Raw genomic sequence first — 17,148 nt, forward strand, 5'->3', positions numbered from 1 at the left:
TTCTATTCAACTGAAAAAATCAGCAATTAGCAGCATCTAAGGGCTCCAGTTAAACAATCTAAACTCATCTTTAGCAAGCATGCTCAAAATCAGAATGGGAGCAGGTAAAGTCCATTTGTCACTTTTGCCGTCATATATATTCCTTGCAACTGAGAATTATACAATGTTACTTATAGTGTTTAGTCATACAGGATAATCAAATTGGTATTGGCCTATCCATCCTTCACATTCGGTTATATTTATATTGTCTCTTATTATTATAAATAAGATCTGAACCTCGCTGATGCTACAACAATGTTGCTTTATTATAAAATGGAAAGAAAGTACTCTTTGGTAGATAGGGAAAGGTCAATGGAACGATAATAAGCTCAATTTAGTCCAATAGTACATAGGAATTGCAATAGTGAAGTAATTACCTTCAGGTATTAATTATATTCTATAGCTTTTCACTGTACTCAAATAGCTATCTGGGAAAAGAAAGAAATACAAAATTAGGACTACCATGACTCTTTCTCTAAGAAGAGCCATAAAATTCTTTCATATTGTTTTTCCCATTAACCAACGGCTATAGAAGTCCAATGCTTCACGTGGTTTGTACTCTGGGACAGTATGTCCAGAACCCTGCAACAAATTAAATGAAAAACTTACAACCGAGACCAAAAAGAGAGAAGACGACAAAGAAAGAAAGAAAAATATAGGGTTTGGTGAATGGTGTATTTGAGACAAACAGAGAATGCTCTGTACAAACCTTTATGGTGAGGAAGGTGAGATTGTTCTCATATCCCTGCAAGTACCTGTAAAAGATAATCAAAAGAACCGTCAAGTGACCTTTTTGCAGCCTGATTTAGAATGTGTACTTTGTACCATATTGTTTCGGACCATTAAAAATAGGAAGATACATTTTCCTTCATTAATTCAGTAAAGATAGCAATGAACTCAAAAAAGGATCTCCTGATTAACAATTATTTTCATTTAGTACTGACATACCCAGCAACTTGTCCATTGGAATTCCAAGGCCTCCATTCATCTACAATCTTATATCCAACTGACCTTGTCCATGCTTCACTCCCGGTATATGGAACACACATGTCATGGTCCCCACTGCCAGAATGCAAAATTTCCATGAAAAATGGCCAGATTATCTTAGATCAAGAATGAATAACAGACTTAGACTTGCTTGTTTTCCATCCACCACATGTAAACTGCAGTAGGAGCAAATGATGCATGATGAACTATAATTATCCAATGAAGAATATGGAACACTCTTGCACATAAACAAGCATTTTGGTGATCATTGACCAATTGTGGGCATTGTGGGAATTGTTTCCATGATCATGTTTATCTTTTTTGCAAGAATTAATTTCTTCTGGTGATATATGTCCAGGTGGTGCTCAAGAGGATAGAGAGACATATGCATTTTGACTTCAGAGTACACAGATACTATTAGTTTTATTTGCTATGTCCTCATATATCCATAAGAGATTGCTTTAAAAGTTTTAAGCCAATATTGTTGGTTGTAGAAGCAACTAATGAAACTACAGTAACACGTCTTGGAACTATAACTCCAGGAAAAGTGATATCGGCATGTTCCATTTTGCATGGATGCATTACCACAACAAACAAAAGGATAAGCCCGCCCCCTTTTTTTGCCATGTAAATAATCATGCCCCTGGGTTAAAATCAACAAGTAATACATTCAACAACAGGAAATTTGTTAAACCTTTTTATGATTTAGGCCCACATTTGCCACCTATTTGACTCCAGATAAAGGGGTTAATCATTAAATGCTATTCCTGTTAAGACATGAAATAGTATTTTCAAAACAGAAACATGTGCATTTGTTGCATACAAGTCAACCTTTTATAGGATTCTTGCTGTGTAGATTTGGCAGATTAAAACATTGCAGGTCCTTTCCAGTTTTTGTAGTCAGAAAAAACTCAACTTTGAGAAATCAATAACAACCTCCGACTTTTAGCAGGCAAAAAACTTTCCCCACCATGTGTACCAAGCAGTATTTGAAAACTCAAGATGGGGGTAACTGTATATTGCCCTTTCTGATGTATAATTAGGTGATAATAGTTTGCATCATTTGCAAGCAGATTACCAACATATATGAATCCTAGTTTGAATCTAATAGTTACAACAACAACAATAGAAAAAAAAACTCAAATATATAAATGAAATAACTCAGATTACAAACAAAATAAAAAATGAAAAAATTTGAAAATATTAAAAATATGTTTGAGTTAACAAAGTAACATGGATCATATTTGATAAGAACAAAAAATTGTTATAAAATCATATAAATTTGGTATTTGCTTGATGCTCTTAAAGTGATAACATATATAGGAGAGGTTATTAGCTGAACTTCAGAAGTTGATGTTGCAGATTAGAAAATATAAACAGGAAAGTACAGAAAATTAATTTAAGACCTCCTTAAAGATTTTTAGTTGAGGGATTTAGATCAACTTTATTGTAGCAAAGTATAAAAAGAAACAACATCAAGAACACATTACATTTATAGACAGCCAATTTGCTACCATTTAAAGGAAAATTGAAAAGAGATAAATTTTCTGATATTTAGAACCAATTTACTTAATTGGTTGCAGCTTTAGAAAATTGTTCCACTCGCCATCCTATGGATGGTTAACATTGACATTAAAGTGAAAATGATATAGGGCAGGACAGCAGTAATGAATTAGAAACAGTTGTTACCTACCTATATATAAGTGCCGGATATCCTCGAGAAGTGAGGTTCTTGTGATACTTTATCATGCTTCCAGCATCATGGTTAAATATGATTCTGTCTGTACACAACTCCCAAGTGCCCGCCGCACTTGCCTAATGTATAACCATAGGAGATAAAATAAATGCCTTGAAAGCTTGTTGAAATTAAAATGACTAGATCTTACTTGTTCAGCATGAATTGCTTGTCGAACTGCTTTGTTGTTGAGCCATGTACTTGCAACTTTATCATTCTGCAAGGTGAATTTCAATCATGATAGGATAGATATAATTAAGCCAAGAAGACATCAAGCATGATGGGGCAGAGAACTAAAAGAAGCCAACAGCTGTATAGCGGAATACCAAGGAAGAGATGTGTACTAACCCCCAACAGAATGGCCAGAGATATTTAGAAACAGGTTGATTACTTGCAATAGCATGACATGAGAAGAGTAACAGCATAATTTGTAAAGAACACTCGAAGCTATTAAAAAGCATCCACTAGTGGCCATTTTCTTGCCCTTGTAGAGCACCAAACCAAATGATTGCTCTATTAGATGCTACCAGTGAGTTCCAGTAGATGCCTTATTTTATTGAATCTTACGTCTATCGTTATCTAGTTTGTAACCATTTAAAACTTTCCAGCTACATCAATTGCATGCACTTGCTCACTGAATCAATCATATCTTAAAACTTCCAAGGCCCGATATGCTCACATTTTAAAGTTGATTCTCAGTTTGACCCCTGTGCAGCAAACCAATATGACACCCAAGAAGAACTGAAACTTGCAGGTCCTTAGAAACTAATATGACACAAAGATTGAGGGCAAATGGTCTGCAAAGATCTATGAAGGTAGATTAAACTTTTAAGCAATTCTGATGAAACAAATATTCTAATCAGGAAAAGCCTGCAGACATGTTACTTTTACTAAAAAGTGCTGATAACTTGAATGCCCATTTTCAAGAAAACCAAGCTACTGTAGATTAGCTAAATAAAAGGTCAGAAAGACAGGAACTTGAGTGACATACCATACATGGAACACTGTTACTGTCAAGAAGTTGTGGCCAAGTGGGAACAATTCCATCTTTTACTGGAGCTCTAAGAGGCCATGCGCGGCCAAACATTCTTTTCCTTACAGGAAGGGGCCTTTCAGTCTCACCTAGTTTCCTGAAGCTTGATGGCAACTTCACATTAGCAGTTGTTGTCTCTAAAGTTCCTTTGTCATGATAACATGGTTCTAAAATGTTGTATATGTTTAGATCTTCAATGTTCTGCATTTAGAGAAAATACAAAGTTAAAAGGAAAAACAACAAAATTATATAAAGTACTTCAAGAATCCATGTAAAAATAGTAGAAAGCAGCACATTACTCTATCAACTTGTGCAAGCTTGTTTTCACAATTGTCACTTGCTGGATTATAGTAGTTTCCTTGACACTCACTGGTAACTTCCTGCATATGCAGCATGGGTAATAAGAATCACGGTAATATATAAGGGATTGAAAGCATGCTTTAATTTTGATTTCACATGACCTAATATGGTGGCAAGTCTCACCGGACACAGTACTGACATGCAGGTTCAAGCAATGGTAACCATAGACACACAACCTCAATAGACAAACCGATAACCTGGTTATATCCTCTCTCAACTTACTGAAATGTGGTCACTCAACAACTATATTGAGAAGGCCTATTTATAGACAACTTATTCAATGGTATTGAGCTCCTATCCATATCCTTATCCCCATTCAAAATAAGACATTTACTGTCCCATCCAAAAGAATGCCCTGCCAAAATCTTTAAAATTCCTACCAATTTCCAAATCCCTTTGGTAGATGAAATTTGGAAGCATGTAGATCAAAGTAAAAAAGCTCCTTCACCTCATACAGTTTATCTGAAATGAGTCCCATTCCATGAGCAAATGGCACTAGAGCATTACCATCAATTTCATCATCAGTAACTCCATTTCCCACCATATATCCCTGTATGCGATGCATATAATTTGTGAGGAAGAACCTAACATTGACCAGTAGTTCAGCAAAGTTTTGGAAAAGGCTTACCTTGAAGTTGATTTTGGGGTTTACGCCGGCATCAATACCTGTGCAAGATCCAAAAATTGCACCTGAGACTCTGATTCCAAATTCACAACAGATGCACTTCAGAGATCGGAAGAAATACCTTTGACTACTTCATGGGACAAAGTGGGCACATATACTCCAGCATATGACTCTCCAGAAATAAAAAATGGATTGGAGAGGAATTCAGGGTACAGCTCGAACCACTAGTCAGCATTGATAATTTCCAGAAACATAAACATATTAAAATTTCAGTCTTAGCCACATATCTAGAGTAAATGTTAGAGAAATTTCTTCCCATTTTTAGTTTTGTTGTTGATATATTTCAAATGATACCTTGAGGAGAAAGGTATGTGAGTCAGAAGCAGTTTTCAGGTCTCCAGTGATGTAATCTGATTGATTTCCTGAGTAAGAAAATCCTACACCAGCAGGAGAGTCCAAATATATTGTGTTGGAAACCTGGCAGGAAAACATCATCTATTCAGGATCAGAATTAAGAAATATGAATAGCATAACAGCTGATCAACGAGAGCCAACGCTTAATGAATTCATGACCTTGGACCAGCTATATGGATTGAGATGCAGCATGGGCAGGCTTCCATTACTTCCCATTTCAAAATTGAAAGGTCCTGCATGATATTGTTGAAATTTTCAATTATAAATTCTGTGAATTGGAGAGGAGCTATCAATTTTTTGAGAGAGATCAAACTAGGAAGGATTTGATAGAACAGAACTGTTTCTCCTAAATTCCACATCTCAATAACAGAGGGGACATCCCAGTAAGGTAGCAGGAAATAAAAAGCTAAACCGGAATGGAGCTGTTCTCTTAATTCAGATTGCCAAGAATCTGAATCTGCCTTTCTTCTGAACCCAAAAGAACCGCAAGAATCATTGCAAAATATTCCAAGAGTCGGGCATCCAACAGTGAATTGACCATGGAAGCAAAATAAAATCACTCATACGTTCTCAAAGAAGTATAAAAGAGTTCCATATCCCTTGATCCCCAAAAAATGTGCTTTGACTGATATCCGTTGACCATTCGTACAATGAAAACTTTATTCAATCCAAAGAAGCCAACTAAGTTAAGCGATCACAATATCAAAACAGATTAATGGAAGCTTCAACCAAGTTTTTCCTAACCATCCCAAAAAAGGTACAGACAATTCGGACACCAGATAGCAACAAATTCATTTCCACAAATCTGAAATTGCATATAAAAAGTTACGGTTGAACTAATACCGTGTTCGTAGACAAATCCATCGAAGCTTGAGCAACCAGGGCCGCCATTGAGCCAGAGAACCACTGGATCTTTGGAGGGATTACTTTCAGAAAGCACAAAGTAATAGAACAGTTTCTTGCCGTGACTTTCATCTAAGGTCACGTACCTGCAAAAGTTGAGAATCCAGTTAGGAAATTCAGGGAGAAGTGTAAAAGCAGCACTAGAAAGAGCGAAAGGACTCACCCGGCATAGTGCTTGGAAAGAAAAGTGCCATCAAAACCGGGAAGCTGAGTGATCAGAGCTTCTTCAGGAGCTGATTCTGTTGACACAAAGCTTAAGATAATGTAAATTAAGAGTGTATAGAATAAACGAGGAATCTTAGGCTTGGCGGCCATGGATTTGGCAGAGGGAGGAGAGGAGGGAGGGAGGGAGGAGACAGTGGCTGAGAGACAAATAAGTAGGATTGGCAATGGGCTATATATAGAAGAAGATGCGAATTGTGGAGTGATGGCGATCAAGTTGTCTGGTTGGTTGGTTATGCTCCCACAGGCGAGTCAACGAGAGGTCGAAGAAGGTAACTTTTAATTAAAATTTGTTTATACATAATAATAACAATAATAATAGTAATTCCATCTCACAAATAAAGTATTAATAATTTAATTTTATCAAAAATAACCCTCCTAGCAGCATGACAGACAGGGAGAGACTAATAATTTTCACAAATAATTTCATTTCTCAGACAAATTATATTACGTTAAATTTATAAATACATTAAAATTAATTAAATAATAAAATTAACGAAACGACTAAAAAATAAAGAGTATCTATCATTTTTTACTTCAAATCTAAACTCTCAAATTTATTCCCAAATTATTTCAAATCTTAGAAAAAATCATATCCTATTTTCATAAGATTCGAATATCATTACGAAAAATTCAGTCTTTAACTATTCAAACTATATTGAATTCCAAGTATTATTCAAATATGTGATTGAACTCAAAACAATATTAAAATATAAACACCTTAAAATATCTATAATTAACATTAAAATATTCAAAAAGTAATATTATAAAATTATTAAAATTTAAAATCAAAATAATATTTTTTTAGATTTAATCATTCACAATCTTAACAAGTTGTTTCTTAGTCAAAATATAAATAATTTCCTAAAATATTAATCTATAAATAATATTATATATATACATATATATATATATCACTTTGGGTTTGGTTTTGATAAAACTTAAATTTAAATCAACCAAAAAAGTCCACTTTAATCGCAATAGATTTGAATAAAAATTCATGACCCAAATATAAATTGTCATCCTTATAATAAATTAATGACATGTAACACATGTATAATAATAAATACATTACTTTTCATTTACAACCTTATTTTATAAAATTTCTCGTATCATGGTCCACTAAATTTACTAATTTTTTTGCAATCTTTTCTAAGAACTTATTTGATTTTCTCAACTCTCAATTGGAAAAAAAAAAAAAAAACTTATATTACCATTCTTCTTGCATTTATAAATTATCTTAATTATGCGTCGCATATTTTATTTTATAATGCACTTATCTTGTTATTATTTTAAATAATTTTATCTTCTGTTATATACTACACATTAATTCATGGTAAAATCCTCATTCCTTTATACTTATATTTTGCATATATTAATACTTTTGCCTAATAACTCTATAACACATAGCAAAGTTGGTTTAATATTATCTTATCCATTTTCTTTTTAGTTGTAATAAATCTTCACTATCACATAAAATCAGTGTTCAAAAATCTAAACCTGGATTTGTGAATTAGGATGTTATTCTTCTTGTCAAATAAATAAAATTAAATTTGTCATAATTTAACATAATTAAGCCATTTTGATGTAATTCCTTGTTGAATAATGGACTATTCTATGACCAGGTTCAGTGTTTGTTCTTGCCCAACATAGTGCATAAAATGGCAGAAGCAATTTTTTTTATTTTAATTTAATTTAATATCTTCATTAATCTTCTTATTATTGCTCAATATATCTAAATTAAGATTACAATACATTACATTTTTATTCATACAATATTAAGACCATTATTTTGTTGCGTTTAATAATTCAAACAGTACACATAAAATTTATTTAGTACATAATGTTAAAAAATAATATTTGCGTGTCGTAAGAGAATGCAAATTAGTTGAATTGCGTAGGCATGTTCAAAGAATGATGTGACATGAACTAACAGTTAGAGAACGAGAACTTGTTAAAGTAATGATGACCTAACTTACTAGACTTCTTTAAAATAATAATAATATATAATTTGAGAACTGAAAATTGCTAAAACGACAAAACACAAGACCCAAGATGATGAAGAGATTGAAGGCAACAATGAAGATTGAAGCCGACAAAGCAACGAATGACAAGATATAAGATGATAAAAAGACGAAAGACAACGAAAAACGTGATCAAAAACAAAAAGCAAACCAAGACTCAGTCCGCATCAGCCTGTCAAATAAGTAGTCACAAAAAAAGGGCAGGGTCATAAGTTAAAAGTGTTGTTTTACAACTTTAAGAATTATGACACATTATATAGTATTTGATGGACTTGTCAAATAAGTAGTCGCAAAAAAGAGGTAGGGCCATAAGTTAAAGGTGTTGTTTTACAGTTTTAGGAATTAGGGCATATTACATAGTATTTGAAAGGCCCATCAAATAAGTAGTCAGAAAAAATGGGTAGAGTCATAGATTAAAGGTGTTGTTTTACATTTTAGAAATTAGAACATATTACACAATATTTGAAAAGCTCATCATATAAGTAGTTGCAAAAAAGGGGATAGGATCATAGATTAAAGGTGTTGTTTTACATGTTTATAAATTATGGCACATTACATAATATTTGAAAGGCTTGTGCAGAGACAAATGTGAAAATCAAGTTTTGACATTTTGAGAATGTTGTTTTTAGTGTTTAAAACAATTGTGTAGAATTGAGTAAAGTAGGCAATTTATCTAGTTTAAGTGAATAGGCTATTTTTCTTGTGTAGAATTGATATTTTGAAATAAAATTGATATTATAGAATTAGAATACCATTAAATAATATTAAGATGATATTTATTATAGTGGCTAATAAATTTAAAAGTACAATGAATTATATGGTTATGTTAAATTACGGTGGGCAATTTTGTTTTAATTTTAAAAATATAATAACTTATTTAACCTTTTTCAAAACAAAATAATTAAATTAATCTCGAAACTAAAATATAATAATTTATTTAATATAACTTATTTGTATATAAATTACTTATACACAGATTTTACGTGAAGGAATAATCTTGGCCAAGCGTCAGGGCGTTATTGGCTACTAAGGACAAAATTGGTCTCAGGCTCGTCACTCTCGCTCGGAACAAACTTTTAAGACGGAAAGAAGGCATCGGCGTGCCCTCCTCGTGGCTTATTACGGTCATGGAGTGATGGTCCCATTAACGCTCTTTTCTGCCTTTTGTGTCCTTTAAGTAAGGTTTGGGTGGACGAAAGTGGACAAAATAGTAATGTGTGCGTATACATATTAAAAATATAATTTTATTTTAATAATTATTAAAAAGTTAGACTTAATTTAATCTCACTTTAATAATTTATTAAGAAATTTTGAGTCATCGTGACATGGTCAATCCAAAAATCTCTCATGTCACTAAGCGATAACTTTGGTTAATTTTAATATAGTCTTATAATATTAAGACTTTTCACATAAAAATGCTAATTAAAAATAAATATTAAGTTAATTTATATACTCCATTATGACTTATATATGACCCAAAAAAATCTGAATTTCATTTCTTATTTTATTGTGAACTAAATTAAAAGAGAAAAATGTGGCTCTTAATTCATACATGCCATTGCTCATTAAAGTATGTATAAGTGCCGCTTCCACTACCACCCAGTTCACATAATGAGTAGTGATCACTACATTGATACTTGAGTGTGTAAAAATACATTGAGATGTTTGAGAAAATTTTAATTTAAATTTGACTCTTGGGTATAATTTTGATGTATTATTTGAATTTTGTACTACAAGAAAAAAAAGAGGGTTTTTTTGGGCAAAATTTTTAAGGTAATTTTCATAAATTACCGCTAAAAGAAACAACCTTTCAACTAGGTTAAAAATGGTTTAATTTTTACCTCTTGTCTATAAAAGTAAATCGTCAAGAAAAGATTTAACTAGTAGGTAAAGTGTCTATGAATAAAATTATTTACATTTTAATAAAAAAAAATTTACTTAGTTTAGCTTAGCTAGTGAGGTGCATAAATTTTTGTAAGAGGTAATGGGTTTGAATTAATTAAAATTCAAACTTATTCCCTCTTTAAAATAATGAGCAAGTAGCATGGCGTGCCACTAAAAAGGCCAACTAATAGATGGAAAGATATCTTCTAAAACACTTCTTTTTCATTTAAGCAATAATGAAAGGAAAATGATGCTTTAACTTTTTTATCACGTTTTACTCTTGTCATCTTTCGTTACTTTTTGTCTCTTTACACTAATAATGTATACTTTTTTTATACAAATAAGTATTTTTTTTTGTAATTTATATTTTTGAGTTAAAGGAATATTTTCTTTTTTAAATAAAATAAATTGATAATCAAAGACTTTTGAACTTTTTTTTTTTATGAAAGTTTATAGAATTAAAAAAAAAAGCCAAACGGGCCCAAATCATCTTGTTTTTGGGCCAAGAGCATGGAAACCGGCCCGATGTGATCTTATTTGGACCAAAAATTGGGCCCTTCATGGGAAATGTACAAATTAGATTGCCTAGAACCCGTCTTGAACTAAAAATTAAAAGAACTTGAACTAAAATAAAATGATAGAATTTAGAATGAAAATTCTTCAAATGAGATCATATGAAATCCATTTATTCAAATGCAACCCTATTTATATAAAAACTTTAAATTAAGAGTTATAAATGCATTATTTATTTCTGTTATTGCCAAAATACAATAATAAATTTATAATATAAAAAATATAATATTTGATAGTCTTGTCCACGGATGATCAGGTATCCTTGAGGCAAATAATCAAGAGACAAAAAATAATCAAGAGGTCTCTTGGCAAATAATTAGGAGTCCACAAATAATTATGTGGTCTCAAGAGATGATGACTTATTGGTGAACGAAAGATTTATAATAATCGAAAAATCTTAAAGAATTGAGAGGTATTTGAGGACCAAGTGGTCTTCTAGAACTGAATGATCTTCAAAAGCCAAATGATCTTCAAGAACCGAGTGCTCTTGAAGAACCGAGAGAGCTACCAAAACAAACAAACAGGGAGAGGTGTGGGAAGCTATTCCCACATAAATTCTCCGATATTAGTTTCAATACAGTTTTTATTATTTTCAGTATTTAACTTAAATATTAAAGAATTTGCATGGGGATCTCTCCACACCCTCTAATTGTTTTCTTATTTTTACATACTTAAGCAGGTTAACGACGACTTTTCATTTAAACAAATTTATTATTGTATCTTGACAACAATAATTTGTATTTTTGTTGAAAGCATTACCAAAAAATTCAAAGAAGATTCATCCAAGTAATTAATTTTCTATAAAAATAATAGTAAATTTAATGTTAAAATATAATGTTTTAAAGGAAATCTATACATTTAAGTTAGATTTTAGTTACAGCTTTTTTAAAAACTCTTTCTACTACTAAAATCAAATAAATAAAAGCCAACCGGCAACCGTTTCCAAGACTGTGTTTTAAATAATTAATATTCTTATTATTTTCTCATGAGTAATACCTAAAACATAAATAAAAATATTATTATTCCATTTAGGGGTGAGCAAAAGTTCAGTTAAACCGAACTAACCGAACCGAACCGAAAAGTTCGGTCGGTTCGGTTCAATTTTTCAAAAATAGCGATTCAGTTCGGTTATATTTTTTTTAAAAATCGGTTATTCGGTTCGGTTCAATTATTTTGATAAAAATATTCAAAAAATCGAACCGAACCAAACTTGTAGCAAATAGCCTCACTCACTTGAAACGAACCAACCACAACCCCCCCTCGTGCGAACCGAACTGCCTTCCTTCATGAGTCACGCACACGGGTGCAACATTTCATCTTCTCTGTTCTTCGTTCTTCTCTCTCTATCTCTCTCTCATGTCTCGATATTTCATCTTATCTTCAATTCGATTTCGAGTTCACAGATCTGGCAATGGTGAATACGAAGACGAAGGCAAAGGCGAAGGCGAAGGCGAATATGAAGGCTCTTCGATGGTGATGGCGAAGACGAAGGCTCTTCAATGCTTCGTAGATTAGGCACTGGCCGAAGGCTCTTCGACTTTATTGCTTCATCTGTTCTCTCTCCCTCCACCATCTGTCGCCATCACCGAGGCCGAAAAAGAAGACGAAAGTTGGAGACGAAGACAAAGTCGATGGTTTTTCGATAAGTTTGTACTCTATTTCTTTTTTATATTAAAATTTTGAAACCTAGATCTACTAAAATCCCACCATTAGATGCTTTTAATTTTTTGGTATGTGGGTCATTGTGGTGGGGGGAATCCGATGATCGGTTTCGATCATCGGAATCGCTGACTTGCTAGGTGGTCGACAACAACAGCAAAGCCGGTCTCTTGGTTAGTTTGTTTCCAATTCGATTTTCGGTTGCGATTTGGTTAGCACGGTTTAGGTTTTGGTTAGATCGGTTTCGGTTAGTTCGATTTATTGGAGTTGGTTCAATTCGGTTATTGCATTTGATTTGGTTCGGTTCATAATTTTTGGACAGTTCAGTTCGGTTATAACCGATTATACACCCCTAATTCCATTACCCAATTTATTCCCCCCCCCCCCCCCCCTCGCACGTGACATGTCCTCGTGTGATAAAAGTGCTTTGATCCATCATAAAAAAAAAAAAAAAATGGCCTAAAGTTTGTTCAAATCACACGCGATAGATGATTTATTAAGTGCCCAGAAAATGCCATTTATTAAACCCTATTTTGGTTTTTAGAGTGCAAACTCTTTTAAAATTTTAAATTAAATCATAATTTATTTAACCCCATTTGAAGCTACCACCACTAAAATAAATTGGAATTATAAAAGTGATATTACTAATTAATGGTGAGTTTAATTATTGTCATGCATTTTGTCTTTCAAAAATGTGCATTTATTATAGTTTATTTTTTAATATTTAAATAATTTTATTAGTTGGTGATAAAAAAAATTATAGTTTGAATTATTTAATAAATAAATAAAATTATTTAAATATATTTTATCAAAAAATAAAATACATTTATTAATTAATAAAAAATAAAATGCCATTATCCTCAATGACCATTTACTATATTGAATCGGGTCATAGATTAATCCGGTTTGCTAGGATCCGGCAGTCGCTATCATCCACCAATAATAGATTATTCTCCTGATCGATGCCCTTCTGTCGTCTTGCTGGCAACACTGTCGTCTTCTTCTACTACTCCACCTTCTTCGCTCAATCCAGACCCATTAAACCCGGCTCCCGTCTCTTTCTTTCAAAATCATAATACCAATCGCATGCTTTAGAACCAATCCGATCGCGGAAGACACCAAAAATGGCTGCCCAATTCATGGTACTGTTCGTGCTCTGTTTCTATGTGGTGGCCGCCGATGAGTTGTCCATATACGAAGCGCTCCGATCGAACGGCCTGCCGATGGGATTACTGCCCAAGGGCGCGAAGGACTTCCGGCTGGACGCCGGCGGCCGCTTCGAAGTCCATCTCGACCGCGAATGCAACGCCAAGTTCGAGAGCGAGCTCCACTACGACCGCAACGTCTCCGGCACCCTCTCCTACGGCCAGATCGCCGGCCTTTCCGGCATCTCCGCCCAGGATTTGTTCCTCTGGTTCCCGGTCAAGGAGATTCGGGTCGATATCCCCACCTCGGGGTTAATCTACTTCGACGTCGGCGTTGTTCACAAGGAATTCTCGCTCTCTTCGTTCGAAACCCCGAGGGATTGTGTGGCTGCGCAGAAGGCTGATTTCGCCGGAAAAACTGTTTTGTCTAGGGTTGCCGGAGATTCTCCACTTCTATTTCCTACGCGATCGATCGAATTCTCTGTTTTCAGATTGTAATTAATCGTGTATTTAGATGATTTAATTCATTTTGGCATCTGAATCGCTTAGTGGGGATTTCCATTCCCTGATTGTACATTTCTTCGGGTTCCCGTAAAATTCCTCCAAAATTTCATTGAAGTATTCATCCTCTCCGTTTGTTGTTGTATAGTTCACTCTGGAAATTAGTCATTTCAGGTGCGTTTGGAATGAGTGGAGGGTTTGGCAGAAGAAAATAAGAGAAGACGGCGGCGGGGTGCAAAGGTGGGATGAGACGGGAATAAAAAAATAGAACGGCGGGTTAGTCAGCCAAAAAGAGAAGAATAACGGATCCCTATCTGACTCTCTCTCTCTCTCTCTCTCTCTCGCCCAGAACCAAGAAAGAATTTTAGTTCGGGATCTATAATAATCTATATAAAAAATAAAAATAAATAAAAAAATCAGCTGGGGCTCCAGTTGGCCGAAACGTGGCTCCGCCACTGCCCTCGCCTCCCTGTCCAGAACATAGCTCATTTATGAACCTCTTCTTCATAGCTTTGTAGTTTGTTCATAAAGGCAGGCTCAAATCGCTTGTACTTTTCATTAATTTGTTATTTTGGCAATGACTTTCATCTGCAACTCCAAAGCTGGTGCACATATTCCACTTTTGGAAACATAAAATAAAATAAAATGATTTTATTGCTGATTAAATTTTATGGTTACGGGGGATTTGTATTGTGGGCCGTTAGCAGCATGTGAGTGGAACAGCCAACACCGCCCCCCCCCACCCCCCCTCCTCTTGTGTCTCGTCTCCGAAGGCGTTCATTGGCTTACAGTCAGCGATGAGAGAAGAGAGATCTCTGGGGGAATTAAAAAGAAAAAGAAACAGAACTAACTCTTTAGGTTTAGCACAGAATAATATCAAATCAAAGTCAGTGTCTACAAATCGACTAAAGATATAAAAATTACCAATCAAGTGATTGGATAAGTAATATATTAATGTCAATTTATGAATTTAAATTTTGTTTTATGTAAAACCCAATTTATAATTTATCTCTCCTAACATAATTAAGAACACGAACATCGAAGACTGTGTAAAGACGATCTTATCAAAATATAAAAATTACAAGCCTAAAACATAGTAAAAGATGAAATTTTTCTTAATTAGCCCCTAGAAGTAAAATATACCATACTTTTTTGCTCTTGAGAAATAAATTATTCATTCTTCAATTACACTTTTTCCTCAATTTCTTTTCTATTTTATTTTTTTCCATTAGTTTAAATTTTCAAATCTCAAAACAACCCTCATATAATACACATACACGCATTCTAAGAAAGACAAAAAAAAATTATACCATTTTTTTTTATTGTGGGCATAAGTATATATTACGAATAGACAAAAAGTTATGACATTTATTTTTTAAATTGATCTACGTGGTGTTATTTTATTTATTTAGAGAAGGATAATTTTAATTATATTTTATTAAACTTTAATGATAATTTTTTCTTTCTTACTCATTTCCATTACTATAATTGAGAAATAGACCGTATAAGCCCAATCACGACCCTCGGCCTTGACCCAATCTCAACTTGAATCTTGGCCCTACACTAGTCTGCAATAGCATTGTTATTGTCGCCCGCTTAAGATTTCATTCTTATTTATGGTAGATTCTATCATCATTAATGGTAGATTCCATCCACATTAATGGTAGTATTATCGGTACCATGCCACCCTCAAAGAGTTCTCTCGGCATTGAATATCTAATTCCACCACCTTACAAACGCAAGACACATGCATATAAGAGAACCTGTCTTCTTTTTATATAAACTAGTTCTCCTCAAAGTCAAAGTATGTTTTTTTTTAACTTATTGATACTTTATCATTTTTATCCTCTTATTTACTTAAACGTCAAAATACTTGCAAATATGAATCATTTGTTAGAGTCTATTTTCTATGGTTGCAAACCCACGTTTGACGAGCTCCTTTTGGGTTGAAAAAAACAAGAAGCATGCAAGCCTTGAAAGGAAACTTTTCAGAATTAAAAGAGTTAAAATTTCAGATTTTTGACTTCATAAGGTTTTCCAACTTACCAATAAACTACGACCTCCATCATTGATCACATGTTTTACGTACAGAGAAACCACTTTTGAAAATATCTTTCCAACTCATCTCTTTTTAACTGTATTTCTTTCTTCTTCTTTTTTGTAAAATTAAAAAAAAAAATTCAAATTGGCAAGTGAAGGGTGGGAAATGTTCTTCTTCACCCCAAATCTAAACTCTCAAACTCATCTCCAAGTTAGAATAAACTCATCTCCAAGTTAGAATGATGAGGAAAAATAAACTCCTGCCCCATCTTTCAAATTATCTATTTAAACATATTGAATTGACTCAAAATTTATTTTAAAACTGTCTCATAACTTATCCAAATATGTTATTAAAATTAAAATATGTTATTATTTTAATAGAGTTTTATTTTATTTATTTTAATAAATATTATCTAAATTAAAAAAATAAGATACAGTTAATGCATTTCTTACTAAGTGTGTTGACAAAGCTACACGGAGACTTCTTGGGAGAAGCAAAAATTTGCATCTTTCTAGAGTGGTCCTTGGTAAGTGGTAGTGAACGCAGATTCAAAAAAAAAAAAAAAAAAAATTGATCACTCAGGCACATCCCTGATTTACTTCCATCGTGATGGCTCTGGGGTGGATTCGACAGAAACGCGAATGATAGCGCGTAATCTTTAAAAAAAAAAAAAAAAAAAAAAGCTACACGAAGAGTTATCATGTAAAATAAAATATTTTGTGTATCACTTTTCTATTATTTTCCATAAATGGGCTTATGCTCGACTCAAATTTATATTTACACCAAATTACACCACTCAAATTCAATTACTATTCATCTATCTATTGTGACTAATTTGACAGCAATTAGAGGATTAAGGAGTGGTTTTGTATTCACTGGAAAGCACAGCGGGGGGGAAGCGTAATTAACAGTTTCTAAAAAATGTTAAATTAAGGGACCAAATTGCAGAATTCGAGCTAGTAGAAGGGCTCAGATGCAATTCTATGAAAGAAGGTAGAAATAA

At 33.3% G+C, this 17,148-nt stretch overlaps 2 protein-coding genes across 2 annotated transcripts; one reads left to right on the plus strand and one right to left on the minus strand.

Annotated features, from left to right (window-relative positions):
* Positions 1-329: 329 nt before the first annotated feature.
* LOC127797441 (serine carboxypeptidase-like 20) lies at positions 330-6,550 on the minus strand. The gene is made up of 14 exons (XM_052330349.1): positions 6,260-6,550; positions 6,037-6,182; positions 5,353-5,426; positions 5,134-5,256; positions 4,901-5,003; positions 4,783-4,820; positions 4,603-4,704; positions 4,094-4,174; positions 3,753-3,995; positions 2,913-2,978; positions 2,720-2,841; positions 988-1,101; positions 749-794; positions 330-621 (listed from the first exon to the last, which is right to left on the minus strand). The coding sequence occupies exons 1-14, from the start codon at positions 6,409-6,411 to the stop codon at positions 538-540; spliced, it is 1,494 nt and encodes a 497-aa protein (XP_052186309.1). The 5' UTR covers positions 6,412-6,550; the 3' UTR covers positions 330-537.
* A 6,907-nt stretch (positions 6,551-13,457) lies between these two features.
* On the plus strand, positions 13,458-14,221 carry LOC127797442 (uncharacterized). Its single transcript, XM_052330350.1, has one exon. It carries the CDS (start codon positions 13,583-13,585, stop codon positions 14,099-14,101), a length of 519 nt encoding a protein of 172 aa, XP_052186310.1. The 5' UTR covers positions 13,458-13,582; the 3' UTR covers positions 14,102-14,221.
* Positions 14,222-17,148: the final 2,927 nt, after the last annotated feature.

The sequence above is a fragment of the Diospyros lotus genome, chromosome 3 (assembly GCF_014633365.1).
Source record: "Diospyros lotus cultivar Yz01 chromosome 3, ASM1463336v1, whole genome shotgun sequence".
In the NCBI taxonomy this organism is placed as follows: Eukaryota; Viridiplantae; Streptophyta; class Magnoliopsida; order Ericales; family Ebenaceae; genus Diospyros; species Diospyros lotus.

Excerpts from the sequence above, each read along its gene's own strand:
- LOC127797442 (XM_052330350.1), top strand. The coding sequence starts at position 13,583 with ATGGCTGCCCAATTCATGGTACTGTTCGTGCTCTGTTTCTATGTGGTG.
- LOC127797441 (XM_052330349.1), bottom strand. The coding sequence starts at position 6,411 with ATGGCCGCCAAGCCTAAGATTCCTCGTTTATTCTATACACTCTTAATT. Across the intron at positions 4,821-4,900 it reads GTCCCATGAAGTAGTCAAAG|GTATTGATGCCGGCGTAAAC; the intron begins GTATTTCTTCCG and ends GATCTTGCACAG. Across the intron at positions 2,979-3,752 it reads GTAACAGTGTTCCATGTATG|AATGATAAAGTTGCAAGTAC; the intron begins GTATGTCACTCA and ends TTCACCTTGCAG.